Genomic DNA, 19578 nt, shown 5'->3' with positions numbered 1-19578 from the left:
AACAATTCATATACCTGTGACTGGACTTTCTGCTCTTAAAGTATCTCTGACAGTCAGCCTCTGCTATGCAGATGCAGATACAGATGCAGCTGATGTGTTTGAACAGCAATGTCTATATCTGAGTGACAACTCCCTGACAGCCCTAAAAAAACGTCCTTATCACCACTGGCAATGACAGGCTTGACACAAAACACAATGTACCCACCCACTCCAATGTTAACTCCTGGCCGTGCCCCAGTGTCGGTGAATGGACTCACTGATTTAAGTGATATTTGAAGGCATCTAAAGATAAAAACTACATTACTGAACTGCACATGAACGTGGTGTCACAACGCTGAAGTTGGCAGCCTCTGATTCGGTTAGGGGGAAAGTTAAGGGAAACTTAACTTACTCTGCTGAGCGGCTGATCCCATGCTTGTTTGTCACCTCTTACTGCTTTGACTGTGCATTTTAGGACTTTAAAATAAACTTTATTGTGTCTAAACCCCTGCCCCGACCCCCATCACTTTTATTTTATTTGTGATATTGGAAACAAAAAATGGACATTCCACTGCTTTTTGATAGATTTTGCTTTCTAATTAGTGAAACATTGGCCTCTTTGTCACCTACATTAGCTGATGGGTGTGATGTGGAAACAGGTGTCACAAACCACTTCTGTTTGGCCCATTTATTACCAACCACACGTTATGCAGATGAGCAGGAAAACCACCGTGACATCAAATGGTTTGAATTTACTGATTGAAAACAAGAAAATCAGAGAGACAAGTCTGTTCATGTCCTGGAGAAAGCGCGCGCGCACGCACATAAACCAGAGTTCTTGTGATTATAATTAACTCCAGTGAGAGTGGGAGGAGGGACACGTGACGAACGGGCCATCCCGCCTCTATGACCACTTACGATCACTGAATACCTTCAACAGTCCTTCGTGGCTCTGCTTACAACCACAGTCACACTCACAGTTAGACCCACGGCAACGCTTCCGTCCGCGTTGGTAACGACTTGGCGAAGTGGTGGTGACTTTTTACGCATGGAAACCAGAGTGACGTTCCACGGCTGAAGACTGGACACACTGGAGCCCAGAGCGCACTACGCACAGCCACATCTCTACACAGCTGTTTCCTAACTGTTTTCAGGTAAACGAAATCTTGTTTTTATGTTGTAACAGAGCAAAAAGTATCAATTTTTCTAACTTTCTAAGTATTTTATTCGACAGTGCCTGTGAACATACTAGAATATGGTCCGTTTTATGAAAACGTTATTTTTCTTCACTTTATTAGTATTTATTTTCACTTTATTTTGATTTTAAAGTCATAATAAGAGTCATGACCAACTGATGTCACTGTACAAGCACGCGCGCAACGTCCCTACTATTTGGGATAAGTGGGCTGCCGGGAAATGCGCACTTTGGCAACACGTGTGTGTGTGGGTTGGGGTTGCTTCCCCCCCCCCCCTCTAATATTTTCCACTGATCCAAATTTCTGACAAAGTTCAGTTAAAGTTTTATGGTGAACAGACACTAGAGGTATTTAATAGAGCTGCAACTAAAGATTATTTTCTTGATCGATTAATCTGTCAATTTTTTTCTCGATTTCTCGATTAATCATTTGGTTCATAAAATATCAGACAACCTTAAAAAATGTTGATCGGTGTTTGTCAAACCTGGAAATGATGATGTTCTCAAATGTCTAAATAAATATGACAGTGTGGGCTGTCATGTAGGTCATTATTGTTTGATATTTATTGCTGTTAATCATGTATATGCATATATTTTGTTACATACAGAGACAAAAGTTACATTTCCTGGTCTGGCTGCACAATAAGACTCGATTCTATTCTCTTCTATTCTATTCTATTCTAATACAAAACATTTCCTCACACATACCCAATAAATAGTGAAATGTTAATGTAATCTGTTTGTAACTTGATGTATACTTACCTCACCACGGCATATTCAAGCTTTTAGATTTCATGTTTGAGGTGAAGAGCAGTAATGTCCCTGCTGCCGTTACAACAGCTCTTCAATTATTTAGACCCACATGACTCCCACACGCTGACTGAAACCATGTCAAGTCGAGAGGAGTTTGTGTGATGTCGTCCAGGTTGAGGAAGAGATGGCGTCGTTGAGTTCACTCGTTCACCACGTGCCTGGATTTTATTATGTTTGTTTGTGCTTTTTTGGCCTCTTTTGTTTTGCAAATGTTGAATTCCTTTTCTTTTCTTTTTTTCTTTTTTAAATCTAACATCCCTAAACCGTGAAGGGATCGAGTTTCTCCCCCCCCTTTTCACCTTCTCTTCCCTCACGGCACAAATCCTCTTTTACGCCTGATTACTTGAAATATTTATGCAAAGGAAGCTGAGCCACCAGAGTCAGAGTGTGTGTGTGTGTGTGTGTGTGTGTGTAATCACATTAATTGTTGGCACATATAACATGTAGGGGAACTTCCTTAGAGCATCATGACTCATGGCTTGCAGTTGGTTGCAGGACACTGAGGTTTGGGGTTACATGGTGTTTTCTCTCTCTCTCTCTCTCTCTCTCTTTCTCTCACTCACACACACACACACACACACAGTAAAATAGGGGTTCAAATAAATCACTAATCATCCATAGTGTTTTATAGTTCCAGTAAAAGCATGTCTCTACTTTCCAGGGGATAAAAATAAGCTCAAACGGAAGCCTCACAAGTCTCCCCCTCTCTCTCTCTTTCTTTCTCTTTCGTACTTTCCAGCTATCTGTCGTTCTCACTGACTGAAGCCATGTTTTGCAAGGCCACCGCCCACTTTGTCCAACACATCGAACCAGACGGAAGCCTCATCCACGTGTCGGGACCAAATGACTCGCGCAAGCTGATCCTCATGGCGCTCGTCGTGAAGCGCAACCGATTTTGGTTCTGGCAAAGGCCCAAGTACCAGCCGACAGATTTCACCCTCAGCGACTTGTTGCTGGGCGACAAGGAGCTCACTCCTGGTATGTAGGTGCACAAATCTGTGACTGTAATCCCAAATGTCTGATTGAATGAAAGTCCATTGGAAAATGAGTCTGCTTCTCACTTTTTAAGTGTAAGTAAAGTTTTCCAGAGGAGGTACTGGTCTCAAATGTTTTTCTTCAGTAGCACATGATGTCAATTTAGTCAATTATGTGAGAGGATGATATACGGCACATATGTGTGGGCACCACTGTGATTGACAGCTGGTCTCATCCAATATGGGGCCTAGTTGCAGGTGATCTCTGTGACTTTATGGTTTATTTTAATGCCAGTGTCCTTTTTGTATTTAAAATTGTTAAATATCTTTTCTCAAACATCTCCGACGGGCGTCAGAGGTTCGTGAGACAGACTTCTTGACCTACGAGGGAACATTTGGAGGCACTTTCTCTGGGAGTTTCAACACCCACAGGGGCCCTTTCAATGTAGAACTCAGGGGTCGGGGCACCTCCGAGCTCCAGTCGTGTTTCGGCAACCTGAAGAAAGAAGAGCTGGACGTGAGCATGCTCTCGGAGTTATGTGACTCCGGCAACAGGTCAGGTGTTAAACAATTTGTTAAAAAATAAATAAACACTGCAGCTTCTCCTGAAGAAGGTGCTGACAAGGTGTCACAATTAGGATTGTATTGTACTGTATTGACTTTTTTTTCTACCCAGACTGGTGAACATGCAGCACAAGCTGATGCAGCAGTTGGAAAAGAAAACTGCGGTGCTGACACTAGTGAAGGAGCGGATCCTCACCACCAGCTCCTGCTCTGTCACTCAGACGAAAGAGGAGCAGTGCACATTTCAGGGGGTCTTTGGTCTGTTGGCCATGTTGGGGAGCGCCATCAAAGTGAGTGTGGTTTTAAGAGGTCCTGAATTACTGACAGTGATGATGAGATTGCAGCGTGTAACAAATTGATGACCCCTAACCCCCTTTTTTTATACCAAGAATGTCAGGCAAATCCGTTGGCCTTTACATACAAGCAACTCATGACTCTTCACAGCTCTCTTCAGTCTTACACTCTTCTACTCTTCCAAAGCTTTCTTTCTGCAGAAGAAATATAGCCTCTGTAAAGCAAGATCCTTGTCACTCAATGAACCGTAAAAAGATCATAATAAAATATTGTTTGGTGGAATGTCTGTGAGTGCAGCCCTTAAAACTTAAGTCATTTCTTATTGTTTCCCCTATTTGTTTGTTTGTGTAGGACAGAAACAAGATCAAGGCGGAGGTTAATGTTTGTGTGAGGATTCCCTCTGACACGGTCATTGCGTACAGCGTCCTGGAACTGAGGATCAATAATAACGGACATTTTGGTAAGTGTGTGTGTGTGTGTGTGAGACACCCTCTAGATAAACCGTGCATGGAGAAATCTTTACTTAACCTATGTGCTCCAATGATGTATTTTGATTGTGTCATTTCTAATGTGCGTCCACTTTACCACGGCTCTCTGTGTTGATCTGAGGTGTTTTGTGTATTTCCAGATTTATGCCTGCAACCTGGCACAATTGGGGGCTTTGAGGCAGTCCACGAGTCCAGCGCCGATGTGGTGGATGCTAAGTATAATTGGGCGACCGCTTCAGAGGAAGTCTCGGCTGAACAGCTAAATGGTTCTTCTCCTTTCATATACACATGCAAATAGTAATCCAACCCTTTATTATCCATGTTTCCTGAGGAAGTAAAGCGATTGAGGAGAAGTGAAGTGACTTTCCCTTTCTCCCTCACACAGATCGTTTGTTCTACAGTATTACCATTGATTTTATCTGCCTCGGTGTTGATAACTATCCAATGAAAATGAATGTGGAATTATTGCCTAAAGTACAAAAGCTGAACCTAAATAAAAGACTTATGCAAAAGCTACAAAAACTTTATTTTAAAGCGAGTATACACTTATACAAACATACTAATGGGTATGTTAATATATGGGAAAAATGCTCATTTTTATATGTTGAGACTAAATTTGGAGACAGAAGAAGTCTGGTGCCCTACTTTAAAATGCCATTTTAAGTCGTTTTCAGGCCGGATGTCCTCTTATGCATCCACCGTGTCATAGGAGGATGGCAGACACTCATACCAGCTCACACCGTGGTAGCTTCAGTTCAAGATTTGATGCAGTGTCTCTTTGTCTCGTAAAGGATCACAGGACATGGATCTGTCTCTACTGGCAGATCTCCCCCAGTCAACTCAACAAGTCTTGTTCCAGACGCTCAGAGAGATGATGCAGAACAGAGCTGCTCTGTCATATCTGCAGTGTGAGGTGAGTGACAGAGGCAATATCCTGACATTAGTGCACCACTTCTTATCGTCAGTGTTTGGCCTGAATGAGCTCATCCCTACAGGACAATTGTGTTGTAAGTAAACTGGGGTCATTTCCCTAATTCAACCAAGACGTACAGTTTGGTACTTTATGCAATATTTAATTCGATTGTCAGAAGTTGTGAAGGGTACTAAAATAAACAGTTTATATCATGCCACTATTTACCACCGTCCCTTCTGTTGGAGTTCCTAACACCGTGGTCCGGTACCTAAAGGGTGGAGCTACTGTAGATTGTAGTCCACTGGTAGGTCAATGGAGAACGGTCATTTCTGCATGACTATAGGAATGGAATGGGAAAAACACAACATCAGAGACCACGGGGAAAGAACACAAATTGCTGGATGGCATCCACTGTTACCCTGTGTCTGAGTCATGCCACTAAAGTTGTTGTTGATATGGCAGCACACAGAGGGGCGGGGGGGGGGGTTAACAAGAGGATGACTGTGATCGGATAGCAATTGGATCTTGATGTGGACACCGGAGACACATGTTAAAACCACGTGTAAATGCATGTGGTGATCCGATTGCTGGAAAATGCGTTCTAATGCCAGGTGTGAAGGGGTCTAGACTGGTATGATATTACATATACGTATCTATACAACCCACAATGGAAATGCAATCCAGATCAGGGTATACTGTTCCAAACTGAACTGTGGCAACCTGAAGTGCTTAGTTCTATAGTGTCTCAAACCCAAAGACAAATACTCTGTGTTGTTCTGAACTTCCTCCTCTGATTGTACATTGTCAGCTGGAGGAATTGTGTAGTGCTGAAACACCCATGAAAGAGGAGCTGGTGAAAGGTCCGAGGTCAGTGTCAGCTCACCTGAACCAACCCAGCTTGGACTCACTCGGTCTTACTGAGTGCAACCATTCACCCAGTGCTGCTCACCTGAACGCAGTTCACCTGTTGGTCAGCGCTATGGAAGGTGAGAGGAAACATTTTGCTCATAGTATAAAAAGCCGTGCTCTGTAAAATCAGTGTTCAATCACTTCAATCTTGTTTTGTGAGTGTGTTGTTTTTTTTCTTTTCCAGAATTGCCTGATGAAACACTGAACCTCCTCAGCAAGAGTTCAGTTGATTTTCTTGGGGCCTTCAACACACTGGTTTGTTAACTTCTTTATTTATTGTATTGTTCAATTATTACCTCACTTATTTGTCACAGGGAAACAAATCTGTTGTTAAGAAATGTTACAAATTCAATTCAAATTCATGACCAGCTAAACTTACAGATACCACCTTTAAATTCACGACTTTCTGACAAAGTGCCTCATATCTATATGCTCACCGATGTGTTTCTGCAGCTGTGCAAGTTAAAGGAGAGCAGCGGGCCTCTCCCTGTCCAGTGTCTTCCCGTCCTGCTGCAGGACGTCCAAGCTTTCCAGCCGGCGGAGCAGCTACTCGGCTCCATCAACGTGACCCTGAAGAGAAACACGGACAGTCTGTGGATAGAGAAACGAGATGAAGTTCTCCCTCTGCTTCTCAGCCTCAGCACAAAAGGCCTGTTCCTGCTGTGCCATGGGCTGAACTAGAAGCCTTTTCTATCGTTTCTTTAACTATATTCTGTCCATTTCTTTCTTTATTTACTGAATCTAAGCTGAACCAAAGTCTGTTACACATATTATAACTGTTTTTAATATTGCTTTATATTTGTATTCATATTTATACAGAGAATGTTGTCATGTCCCCTACATATATTCATTTATTTTTATAGCTTAAAGCTAGAATTTAAATGCTTAATTAATTATATACATGCTATATATGCTTTATTCATGTTTTATACGTGATAAGGCCTTTGAGAGAAATCTATCCTGCCTGTTATAATTGTATCATGATCAGTTGTTCTCAGTGCAGTGATTAAGCCTAAAGCACTTTTGTTTACCTTGCTCAAGTATTTGAATGTCAGATATTTCACATTTTTAAATGAACAACATGAAATTGTAATGCATGCCAAGAGTACGCACACATCTGTTGACATTTTATGGTACTATGAAGTGCAACTCACCGACTCTTGCCACGAGTTTGACGCTGCCTTTTTTTTTTTCTTTCTTGAAATTCACTGTTACGTAACAGAGATAGATATTTAACATTCCCTTTAATACTGCCACCGAATATTACAAATGCTGCTTTATATGAAGATGAAGAACTCTTTTTTTTAATGCATGTTACAGGACACATGTATGTAAGCTGTAGTGTAATGTTTAAAATGCCACCGGCCCTTGGAACGGTCATTATTTGTTAGGTATCATCATAATGTATTGTTTGAAAACAAAAAGCTTTATTAATCGTGAAATATTTGCATGTTTACAGTCCACATGTTATACGTATATATTTTTATTGCTTTTTTTTTTTACACATCAATTTCTCAATTGAATGTTTGCTCCTCTATTTTGCACACTCTTCTTTCTTGACTGTTCCTGACTGTGATGACTGCTCAATGAGCTAAGGAACTCAACAATGAGTTTAAATAAAGCTTTTGTAATATTATTGAATTGAACAGAATTATTTGTGTTTATACTAATTAAAAAGAGGACTATTTTAAAAACCTATTTATCTTTAAAAAAGATTCTCCTATGTCAATAATACTACAGTGTAAATGTAATATAAATGCTATATTTAATTGAAAATACTGCTAAAGACAGTCCTTTATTAGTCTCACGGTGGGGACATTTACAATTGTCACAGCAACAAAGACAGTAAAGATAAAGGTAATAAATAATCCACATGCAGTTCCACATAATGTGAAAGTACACTATAGAAAAATATACACTATAAAAGGTCAAATAGAATGTACATTGTATACATTAAGTTACCAGAATATATACAGTATGGGCTTAATATTTACAGTATAAATAGAACTGAACATGAGATATTGTATAAATATGATACCTAATAACGTGTGGAGTAAATTAATGAATGAATGAGTTAGACTTTTAAAATGCAAGTATACTTCACTGCCGCTTGGGGTCGCTGTTGTCGCTCACTGATGACGTCACTATTCTGCGACCCGAGTGTGTGAGCCTCGTCGAACGACAACAACAGCACGAGAGCGGATTAGAAACAAAAACTCAGAAACTCTCGCTTCCACAGGGACGACGCTGAGAGAAAAATGACCATATGTAACTTTTTTCTTCAAGGTCGTTGTCGATACGGCGATAAGTGTTGGAATGAGCACCCGACAGGAGGAGGAGGAGGAGGAAACAGAGGTGGTGGTGGTGGAGGAGGATATAACAACCGCTCCACAAATCAACAGCAGTCCAGAGGAGGTGGAGGTAACATTTAGTTTCATATATGTAAAATGACCTTCTAGGACCAGAACTCTTTTCTCTTTCCCCATACACTGAATAACTGTAGGTTTTTATTAGCTAACACACGTGGTACTTAACTTAATAAAAGATAGAAGAACATAATAACCGCAAAATATTAAATTGACAATATGAGAACAGCAAGCATTGTCTGTAAACAATGATACCAAAAGAAGCACTACCAGTGAAAATAGAGCCAAAATAATACATTTTGACATACAACAGTTTGCTGTTATTTTACTCACACATACTGTATAATTTGTTCAGATTTGGCTGTATTGGTCAGAGATGTGTGCACTTTGAAACACAAAAAACAAAACTACAGTTTACCATTACTCTCAGTTTATAGTTTGAAACAAGGACAACGAAAACTGAACAGCTTATGTCTTGGGGCAATTTACAGTTTGTACAACCTTTCTCTCACAGTTCAAAAGAGAACACACGCTAAAACTCTTCATTTTGCTTTTGAAAAGGATGGTCAGGCATGTTGTTTATTGTCCTAAACAAAGAAGTTACAGGAGTGCAATTGGTGTTTTTTGTTTAACATTGGTGAGAACTGGTTTTCATGTGTTTCAGGGTTTGCTAACAGAGTTTGGGTGAATCCTGACCACCAAAAAGCAAGCTACATCAAGGCTTCATCCTTCTCATCTCACGGTGGCGATGACTGGGGCCAAGGAGGACAAGGAGGGGCTGACTGGGGCAGAGGAGGTGGAGGGAATGACTGGGGCAGAGGAGGCGGAGGGAATGACTGGAACCGAGGAGGAGGAGGAGGAGGAGGAGGAGGAGGAAGAGGAAGAGATAATGTAAAAAGCTACGAATTTGGCTATTCCTCTCAGAACAGATTTTCAGCACTTGATACTCCCACCACATTTGACAGAGGAGGAGGAAGAAGAGAAGCAGGAAAACCTGTCAATGAAGAGGATGACAAACAAGTGTGAGTTGCTCTTTGTTTTAATTTAGACATTTAAAATGAATAATCTGCCATTGTGAAAAGTTACTTTATGAAATGTCTGTTTTGTGATCACCCAGGGACATCATTCAGAAGGACATGGAGGCTTGGGAGAGTTCGAGTCAGTGGTGCCTCTCTTGTTACTCGAACTCCTTGGCACCTTTATCTGGTCCGTATCACGTTTTTGCACATTCATGGTTTCTTTTGTTATTTGTAGCGATGTTACTTGCAGTAGTCTTACTGATTAATCGATTACATCAATCACCAAGACCTTTGATTTTTGTTTTGCTCAGGTTTCACTGATGTCTCTCCAGAAGAGCTCAGGCTGGAGTTTTACTCCACAAGAGCCTCAGGAGATGTGCAGGGCTATGTCAGTGAACTTTTACTCTTTTGCTCATGAATGTCTGTCTTCAGTTGGAAAGTCAATATTTTTATTATTTTTGTCACATGATCTTTAAATAATATAGTCTCATCTTTTTAGATTAACGGTGTCAATCAGTTGCTTAACCAGTGGAGAAGCAGAATCCAGGAACTGAAGGTTATGAATCCAGCCACACGCACAGCATTGGTGAGAAACACACGCACACAGATACATCAATAAGGAGAGTGTGGAAGGTGGAGAAAGCACATTTTCATCCTTTGTGTTATGTGAAGGCCACCATAGTTGCTTAATGCACCAGGGAAAGGGAGTGGTGAGAGAAGGAGTTGTTGTTACAAGATGCAGTCTCAGATGACACTAATTCATACACACTGGTCCTTTAAATGATGGGAACCTGTTTTGATATTATGTGTGTTTACTTTCTTTACAGCTTGCAGAGTTAAAAAACCCAGCACCTCAGGCATCTTCAAGTGGCTTTGGTACAATGCCAGCAACTGGTTTTGGATCCACGACATCAGACTTTGGAAGCAAAGGTAACTTGGACTAAGTTGACTAGAACAGATAAATAAAAATCAACATTTTAGGAAATGCTCTTAATTTCCATAGTTGCAAAGTAAAACATATAGATATGGTTTCTGCTTCAAAGGAAGACACATTTTTTTTGCAGATTAAAAAGTCAAAGCCATGATGTACAATGCTGGGCACTTAAATGCATCTCTGTTTGCAAATGTATAAAACTAAATGCACTTTACTAGCCCATTATTGTCCTGTCTGATTTTACTGATCAGATAATCAAACTCACATTGACCCCTCTGTTTTTATATCTCTGATCTAGGCTTTGGTTCTGCAGCACCAGTGCAGGCCAGCAGTTTTAGCTTTGCTGCTGCAAGTGGTGGATTTGGTGCGCCATCATCTTCAGCAGGTTTTGGTAGTGCCACAGCAGCTCCTGCACAACCTCCTTCGGGATTTGGTTCCACCTCCGCGTCGTCAGCTTCAACGTTCTCCTTCTCTGCGGACACCAACAAACCAGCAGCCACCTCAGGATTCGGCTCGGCCTCTGGGTTCAGCTTCTCCTCTTCAGCGAATACTGGTGGAGGATTTGGGAGTGGTTTTGGGTCTGATGCGCCTGCAGCAGCAGCAGCAGCAGGAGGTAGCAGCATTTTTGCACAGAAGAGCGGGGGATTTGGAACACCAGCTGCAGCAGCGAGCAGTGAGGCATTGGACAGTCTGTTTTCACTCGAAAGCAATCTGACTCCAGAGGAGCTGAGTCAGTTCAAGGCTAAAAAGTTCACACTCGGTCAGATTCCTTTAAAACCACCTCCAGCTAACATGCTGATAATATGATACAACTCAACTAAAGAGATGTAGTTTATACAGACGTGATGTGTTATTGAATATAGTTTTTGTTATTCTAATTATTTTTTTTAAATACAGCAGAGAGAGAACAGCTATACTATACACTATATATGTTTTTGTATTTTGTGAAGTATTTCTTTTGTTACAAAATTCTATTCCGGGGTTTTATAATGGCCTGGATACTTTAAACCTAATTCAGCAAAAGTTGTGTATGTTCATGAGTGTTTTAGGATAAAGGTCATGACATAAACCATCATGACAACAATTCATTAAATGCTTTTTTGTATTATGTTGGAAACCTTGACTTGTTCAAAATCCATACTCTAATCTACAAATGTATTTCATAACTGACTATGTTTGACTATCAAGGTTTGCTTGACTAATTAATTGTTTGTTCATCACTTGCTATCTTAACTGTCACACAGGGTTTAAAAGTTGGTTAAAAAGTTATGTCAAGGGTTTTCTAAAACGTGTAACTGCACATCACAGCCACATGAGGGTGCCAAATACAAGCCCCAAAATGATAAGCTGTCTTACACACGTGTGAATGAATGTACTAAAGCTCTCACATGAAACAAAATGCTATGTTTCTCAATGACGTTTATTATTCTGCCTCTAGTGAAATTGCAGGGTTAGGGTTAGCGTCCACACCAGCTTGTTGGTCCTCATGCAGTAAAAGAGACCAAAGTGTGTAGATTATAATGACAAAGTGAGCCATTCAACATGTATTCATTAGGAAAACAGCAGCAGGGAGACACCAATAAGCCATTCTGCTGCTATAGGGGCAACAGCTCTGCTGACTGGAGCATATTTTTCAGCTGACAGTGAGGTTGTGATATCAGCAAGAGGAGTGACAGTGCTGTGTGTGAGACAAATCCTCCAAAATCCATTTTCATGTTCAGGTTAGATGCAGTGTTCACATAATCCATACATTTTTCTTGACATACCTATACACTTAAATTGATTGCAGAGCATTTAATGCCAGTGATGGTGTGAAACATTGCAACATTTCCTCCTAGAGTTTAGAAAGCTCCCACCGCTTCCTTCTGCTCTCAGATAATCTATTAATTATTCAACATATTAATGAAGGATTAAAATAGAAAATGAAAAATCATCACATTCATTTCAGTAAAAATAAAATATCTGGCTTAAATACATGATTAATAGTGATGTTTTTTTTTTTTTTGTCCAGCAGTCTGCCTGTGTGTGTTATGTGTTACAGATCAGAGCAATATTAAATATGAGAGATCAGTCTTTGGATGCCGGCGCATAACACAACCAAAGAGAATGTGTTACTGATAATATTTAATCACACTGCAGCACATTAAGACCTCAGAGAAAGTATGGAATTTTACCAATTTTGTGTTTTGGTGTTGAGCTGAGAAAATTAAAAGTTTTCTCTCCAACCTCCTCAGGATTGCTCAGAATTCTGAGTTATTATTTACTGTGGTTTGCTTGAACCTTAGGGATTGATTTAATGAACGGGAACAACAACTAGTGGATATAGTGGATTTTATTAAGGCAAAAAAGAAGCAGATTTTAGTGGTTGAATTAGGACAGTGTCATGAATGAACATGAATGTCTGTGTAAGGCTGGTTGTATACATAATGTATCTCACAGACTGTACTTAAATGCAAAATGTAATGTGACCAGCAACATCAACAGATGCTTCTTTCACCGCTTCAATCTCCATCTCTGTACAGAATGCCAATGAGCTGATTTGGATTCAGTGCTGGTATTAATGTTTGATGGAAGCTGATTCCACTCGACCCTCCATATACTGTTGCAACAGAGAACCAGGCTTAGTAATTGGAACAATGAATCCTGGGGTAGAATTGATTGTGTTGTGCCACGGTGCTTTGCCCATGGGAAACAGGGCATTGATCCAAGACGTCTGATTTATGCCTATTTGAGTGGTTTGCCCCATGGGTGGCTGAGTGGCACATATTTCACCTGTAATGTTAAGGACCTGGGTTTGTTTGCTGTGCCTTAATAGGTTCACATTAGGATCAAGGCACCACGCCCTCCCAACACTCTGACAGTAATAACACTAACTGTAGTGAGTTTACACTGTCAGGAGAGAGAATATAGCAATATGTCCTTGTACATTCATTACATTCATTTTATTACTGTGTATGCAATAAGTAAATAAGGGAAATCACCAGGCCTTGTTCTCAGTTAACATTTTATACATTTTAGACATTATTTTATCATGTAAGTCTGGACAGTGAGTCATATCCATGGAGCGCCTTCATCATTCAGCTGATTACTTACACCTGTGTGTTTCCAGCCATGATGTAACTTAACTGACATTACTCAAATGTACAGATACGTACATGGAAAAACGCATACAGAAATTTGTAAAGGCTATAAAACAAACATTTTTCTAGCCACCACAGACCCTGACCAAAGTCTTCATTTCGACAGTTAATTAAAGCTAAAATAAACACATTTTGGCTCAAACATTTAATATATTACGATGTTAACTGATGCAGCAGGTGGTTAGCTTAGCTTGCATGAAAATGGCTCCATACAAAGGTAAGTAAAAAAATATATATACCTTCACATAAATGTTACTATAAGCATTTATATTTATATTTAATATATGTTTGTTTTGTTTTGTACACTTGTGGTTTCACTGTGTGCTGTTTGCCTGACCATTTCTCGACTTATAAATGTGAAGCTAACCTAATTAACGGTTAGCCGTTTACAGTAAAGGAGTGGATTTGAGTCCCTAGAAAGATTTTATCTGCCAGCCTTGTCCTTAAGTTGTGTGTTTTTGTGTAAAATAACTTCCATAAAATGATTTGCATTAGGCATTATGGTAATACCATCTTATATCCAATGCTATATCCATAATATTAAGTTAAAATGCACCCCAAACACATTTTCTATTGTCATTACTTGGAGTTGAAATAACTGAAATAAAAATGGTTTAACTATACTATTACCATATTATACACACTGTAGTGTAACGTAATTCATGTGCGTCAAATGCATTTTTGGAGGCATTAAATCGCACTTAATTAATTATTAAAAAAATGATGCTATTGGCCACTTGAAAAAAAAAAAATGAAATTAGAAAAATAAATGAACACAATGAGGAGCCTCTTCTGACCACAGGGGAAAAGACAGATGCATGAGCACTTCTGGCGTTTATGTGTCTAACGTTCATGTTTGACAGTAACACAGGATGTCATGTATGTGCAACTACTGACACTCGCCACACGTTGTCGCTGTTTGCCACACCGCTGCAAACACAGCCCTCTCCTCTCCTCCCTTCCTTCTCCTCTCTCCACAGTAGCAGCAGAAGCAGCAGCAGTAGCAGCAGCACAGTGTTCCTCGGATGCAGTGAGAGCAGAAGCAGCAGCAGCAGCAGAAGTAGCAGCAGCAGAAACACGGAGCAGCGTTCGCACAGCAACACAGCAACAATAAGACCCAAACGATGACATTGTCACAGAGACGACAGCAGCAAACAGTTATTTGACAACTTGACTTGACCAGTCTCACACCTCGCCTCCGCCGCTCCTCGCTGTAAGTGGTGAGTTTCTATGATTCCTCTTTAATTGCAAATCTCTCTCTGTCTTTCTCTACATCCGCACAGTGACAGCGACAGTGCACATTGATATTCAGATTAATGCAATTAATTGCAGGGCAGATTTTCAGTGAGATTCGAGCAGCAGGGCTTTGAAAGTGGGTGCAATCTGCAGAATTGGAGCTGTATTGTTTCAATGCACGGGGTCGATCTGGTGGTGGTGAGCACATCAGATCATGTCTGTCAGCTGGGAGACTTCTTCCAAATCAGAGGTTCTTCATTTTATTTCTCAACCAAGAGAGAAAAATATTCCAGAGACTCCTCTGTGTATTTTCCTTGGAATCAGTTAATAATTTAGTGATAAATTGCTTGCTTAAAACGTGTGTGTATATATATATATATATATATATATGTGTATATATATACATATATTTGTAAAACGCTAAACTTGACTTGAAGGATTTAAAGATTAAAGGTTTATGTGTCCTGTTCTAATCCAATTACATGCTATATAGGGACTGCCGTGGGATGAAGATACACTCTGTGTCTGGACCTTATCATGATTCTTCTCAAATCAGTCAGTGTTGATAATTATCATGATTGACTTTTGTTTCTCTCGAATTTGAAGTTGAAGAAAGTAATGGACAAATTGGAAAACAGCAAACTACTGCTATATACTGTATATATTAAACCTTTTAAGACATTAGTCAGTTATTTAATTATTGCCCAGCCCTTTTTTCCCCGCTCAACATGGTTTAAGTTCTCAGTTTTTGACCAATGTTGTGTAAAAAATAGAGGCCATGTAAGATGTCCGCTGTGCTAGTGATGTGTTAGAGGCTGGTGCAGGGTCAGGGGTGTGAAAAGGGTGCATCAGGATAAAGTGGCAGTGCCTGGCTGCCACCATGCTTCTGCTTTGTTTTTGTTTGTGTGAGTGCAGGTGGGAGACAGTGAAGGGACTGTGGGCGAGAGAAGGAGCATATTTTGAAATATCTGTGCCCTCTGCGAGCACTCAGGTCAGGCCAAGTGCACGCTGAGGTGTGAGAATCTATCATATGGCTGCTCACACTTGTTTGCAAACAGACACAAGCACAACAATGCAGGGGTCTGAAGCTCAAACTGTGACCCTCACATATATGTGTTAGAAACAGAGAACGGTGACCATGCTCCAGAGGCTCTTTGGAAGGAAAAAAAAGAGATTTTACAGTGAATTTTGCATTTGTCAGAATGACAGATGATGTGTGAAAAATAAAAAAAAAACATCCAGCAAAGGGCCATGAGTGATAATCAAGATGACTTGTGTGTAATTTTCCATCTACAGAGTGTAATTTAGAGTGTCTAGCCCACTACAACCAGCACTTAAAGAGTGGGGGTGCACTTTTTTGCCTCTTTTTAGAAAGAAAGAGAACAGTTATCCATGTGCTTAACTTGCCTGTCACACTTGCAAATAATCCATTGAGACATCCTTGAGATGGTTAAAACTGGAAAATGGCTTAAGTGAAAGGCATGTTTCTGGATCTCTATTTGTTCCCATCTCCAATATTTAAATGTGCAAGACATTTTTCTGTCATCTCATTTTAAATCCTCCAACACATGTGTTTATGTGAAGTATTCATGTACTAGTTTAGGTCCTCATTTACGTGGGCATGGCTGATGAACAGCTTTGAGAGGGGGTGGTGGTCAAAGTTCAGAGGTCAGGTGGATTCAGTCATTTCTGAAATTTTCACAAGGACTACGTTTGTGTGCGTGTGCCTGTACTGAATGTGTTTGAGTCTGAGTAGTCGAGAGACATGAGTCAGGTAGTATCAGATAAGCTGGCTACTCAAAGGCCAACCAGACCTTTATGCAGTGTATCATCTTCTATCAAAGAGCATCTACACACACAGACACACATACACACACACTACAAACAACTGCTAACTGAAAAGGGCAACGGCAAAGTCCAGTGAAACACAGACGCACAAACAGGTTCGCACAGGTGTCCTCTGAAGGACTCGCATTGACTTCCATTCATTTGGACGACCTAAACAAAGCATTATCCCCAACCTTAACCTTAACCAGTTAATGTCTAACCCTGAACTTAACCTAACCACAATCTACACTTCAACCCTAAACTGGACCAGTTCCACAGAAATTAGCTTTTGCCTCATTCGGACCAGATTTTGGTCTCTGTGAGGACTACTGGTCCTGACAAAGTCAGTGTTTATGCCAGAAAAGGTCCTAAAGAGTTAACAAATACAAGAACACACACACACACACACACACTCTCTCTCCCAGAGATACATTTAACCACACTTCAGATCTGTAGCTGGTCGTGGTTGTCTTTGAAATGAAAATGAAATGAAAACAACTAAGGGGCAGAGCAGACACTTATCATAGTAATGAGCAGGCTTCAGTGTGTGTGTGTGTGTGTGTGTGTGGCTGCATCTTTTTACATGTGTGCATTTGTATAGTTTACTGGCCAGCTGGATTGTGATTGTGAATGAACATGTGAAAATGAATGTGGTTTTCTATGAATGGCTGACTGGAGTCCCCTTTCCAACTGTTCTTGCTAATGTGAGACACAACGGTCTTTTATTTTTAACGTTTGCATTTTTCACTACACAGTGTTGGGGAATGCCAGCGTACTTTAACTGAGCAATACTGATCTCTGCAATAAATATAATAAATCTATTCTACTCCATACCTGATACATGTTTCCAGGCTGCTGCTGCAGCAGCACAGGTGACCTCTATTATACAGTATACATGAGGGACTCTTACACACTAAAACACCAATAGTCTGCAAAGCGTCCTGCTAAATGAAGCTTCTCAGCACAATATGTTTGTAGTTTTTTTATATATATATTGTTTTGAGTCTCTGAAAATCATGCCTCAATTGACTTACAAGTATGTTATATTTATGAAATGTAATGTGCCAGGAATCTGACGCATCATTGATTCTAATGGTGAGCTCAATGGGGTCAATTTTAATGTTTCAAATTCACTTCACTGGAAATGGTGTCTTGCCAGACAGAGCATTACTTTAAATTGGAAAAAAAAAAATGTTAAATGTTATTTTGCCAATTAACATTTCTTGCTAAACTACCAGAATATCTCACCTGTCTTTTTAACAGTTTTATGCTGCAAAAGTTGACACAAGATTATCTGAATAATTCTCAGTTAAAAACCCTTTAAATTGTCCTGGAGCAGTGTGAATGTAAATGATTTCTTTGACACTTTACTTGGTGGATTTATGTTTTGTTTAATCTGTGTGAACTGTGTCCCCCCCCCCCCCCCCCTGTTTTTATGTGTAAATTGAAATTCTGTGAGAGAGCTTTTCCATTAATATATTTCAAAGCATATGTAGCTATGTTGAGGTAATTGTCTGTCGGTCTGGTTTATGTTTCTCTAAATTAACTGTGTGGCAGTAATTATATCAAGTATTTCCAGATGAAAAATGAATTAGTCATTACTTAAATTCAGACAAGGTAATTGCAGATTACGTTTCACAGTAATATCGTTTGCACATACACACGCTGGCAAATAATTCAGACTGTCTGCTTTATGCAAAGACCACTTAGGAATCTCACAGATCAGCAAAACACTCAAGCACGCAAGCAAACCAAAAAAAAAAAAACGAGGTCACATATAAAAGCCTATGATAGAAGTTAAAAACACAAGCTGGCAGAGAGATAAATACACAGCTCACATCTTTTCCTCCCGCAGGAACTGACAATGTTCCAATGCACACATTCCTTCCAGAGGTTTAGATGTAAATAAGAGAGAAGGGCATGTGTGGTGGAGCTCCGCCTGTGTCCCGACAAGCTTTTCCCCCTGTAGCTGAATACTATGATCAAGAGGTGGGATCCCTTGTGCTAATCAGTCCTGTGCTGGTTACCAGCATCACAGGTGGGATTGGGAAATGGAGGAGCGGTGAGGGAGATGTCACTGACCACATTAGACACCAGGAAAAAGCAGGCCGTGAGACGCGAAAGCTTCAAGTCTCATCTATCATGCCCCTCTTAACCTACTTTCCTCTCAGCCCAGCCACTGTCGTTTTCATTTCTCTGTCTCCTGCTTGCTCTCCACCTCCCTGCTGCTGACAGAGTAACTTTAATGTCCCTCTTTTGATGGTGATGAAAAGGAGAAACGGGTGAAAAGGGAACGGTTCAGTGGCGGACTGAGCGTTGAAAGACGACGGCGGCGGCAAGAGATTTAGGTTCATTCTTTATCGTGCACCAAGGGAAACAGTTGGGGACGGAACTTTCCTTTCCTAAAAAGGTTTATATTTGAAGAAATTAAATCAAATTGAGTCAAAGGGCGTTTGTTTAGCGAAACAGAGGAATAACAGTGACATGAAATGTGTCATTTTCACACCACATTTCCCATGCCGTGGTCCAGAGAATCTCTCTGAGTTGTTACGACTGCCGAGGGGCGATAAGTGACGATGTGAAAGAGGTCTCACTTCTCCAAAAGGCCTGGATCAGGTATTTGATTTACTGCTGAGATGAAAACACTGTGTTGCTAGCTCAGCTGTGGATGGATTAGTGTGGCGCACAGGGGAAGCTGAGAATGAGTGAATGAACATCTGAAATGATACTCAACAGTATAGTTACTGGAAGGCTCTTGGTATGTGTGGCCTGATGCCAGCGTGTATTTCTTTCATAGACTTGTTATGGCTACAAATGCACTAATACAAATTTGGCAACTACTGACCTGCCAAAAGGGTTTGTATTACCTACATGACTGATTCTATAACTAGTATCCCATGATCAAAAAAAGGGAGAAGGTAAAACAG

General features: G+C 40.4%; 3 protein-coding genes across 4 annotated transcripts in view; all 3 read left to right on the top strand.

The window, feature by feature from the left end:
• The first annotated feature begins 875 nt into the window (after nucleotides 1–875).
• Nucleotides 876–7765, top strand: LOC131446941 (gasdermin-E-like). Its single transcript, XM_058618342.1, has 10 exons — nucleotides 876–1133; nucleotides 2727–2965; nucleotides 3318–3516; nucleotides 3638–3815; nucleotides 4171–4279; nucleotides 4448–4573; nucleotides 5099–5220; nucleotides 6029–6206; nucleotides 6314–6384; nucleotides 6583–7765. Exons 2-10 carry the CDS (start codon nucleotides 2755–2757, stop codon nucleotides 6808–6810), a joined length of 1422 nt encoding a protein of 473 aa, XP_058474325.1. The 5' UTR covers nucleotides 876–1133; nucleotides 2727–2754; the 3' UTR covers nucleotides 6811–7765.
• Nucleotides 7766–8264: 499 nt separating this feature from the next.
• nup42 (nucleoporin 42) lies at nucleotides 8265–12424 on the top strand. Its single transcript, XM_058619117.1, has 7 exons — nucleotides 8265–8550; nucleotides 9160–9517; nucleotides 9613–9701; nucleotides 9826–9902; nucleotides 10014–10100; nucleotides 10342–10444; nucleotides 10747–12424. Exons 1-7 carry the CDS (start codon nucleotides 8388–8390, stop codon nucleotides 11253–11255), a joined length of 1386 nt encoding a protein of 461 aa, XP_058475100.1. The 5' UTR covers nucleotides 8265–8387; the 3' UTR covers nucleotides 11256–12424.
• Nucleotides 12425–14567: 2143 nt separating this feature from the next.
• The window catches only part of rims3 (regulating synaptic membrane exocytosis 3), a 35341-nt gene continuing 30330 nt past the window's right edge, over nucleotides 14568–19578 (top strand). The window contains exon 1 of one of the 2 annotated variants that reach the window (XM_058619659.1): nucleotides 14568–14801. The gene's annotated coding sequence lies outside the window, so the exon portion shown is untranslated. Of the gene's footprint in view, nucleotides 14809–19578 lie in introns of both variants that reach the window. The other variant, XM_058619658.1, reaches the window with a different exon arrangement.

The sequence above is a fragment of the Solea solea genome, chromosome 20 (genome assembly GCF_958295425.1).
Source record: "Solea solea chromosome 20, fSolSol10.1, whole genome shotgun sequence".
Classification (NCBI taxonomy): domain Eukaryota; kingdom Metazoa; phylum Chordata; class Actinopteri; order Pleuronectiformes; family Soleidae; genus Solea; species Solea solea.
The sequence above is the reverse complement of the archived record's forward strand: the minus strand, read 5'-3'. Positions and strand labels throughout refer to the sequence as shown.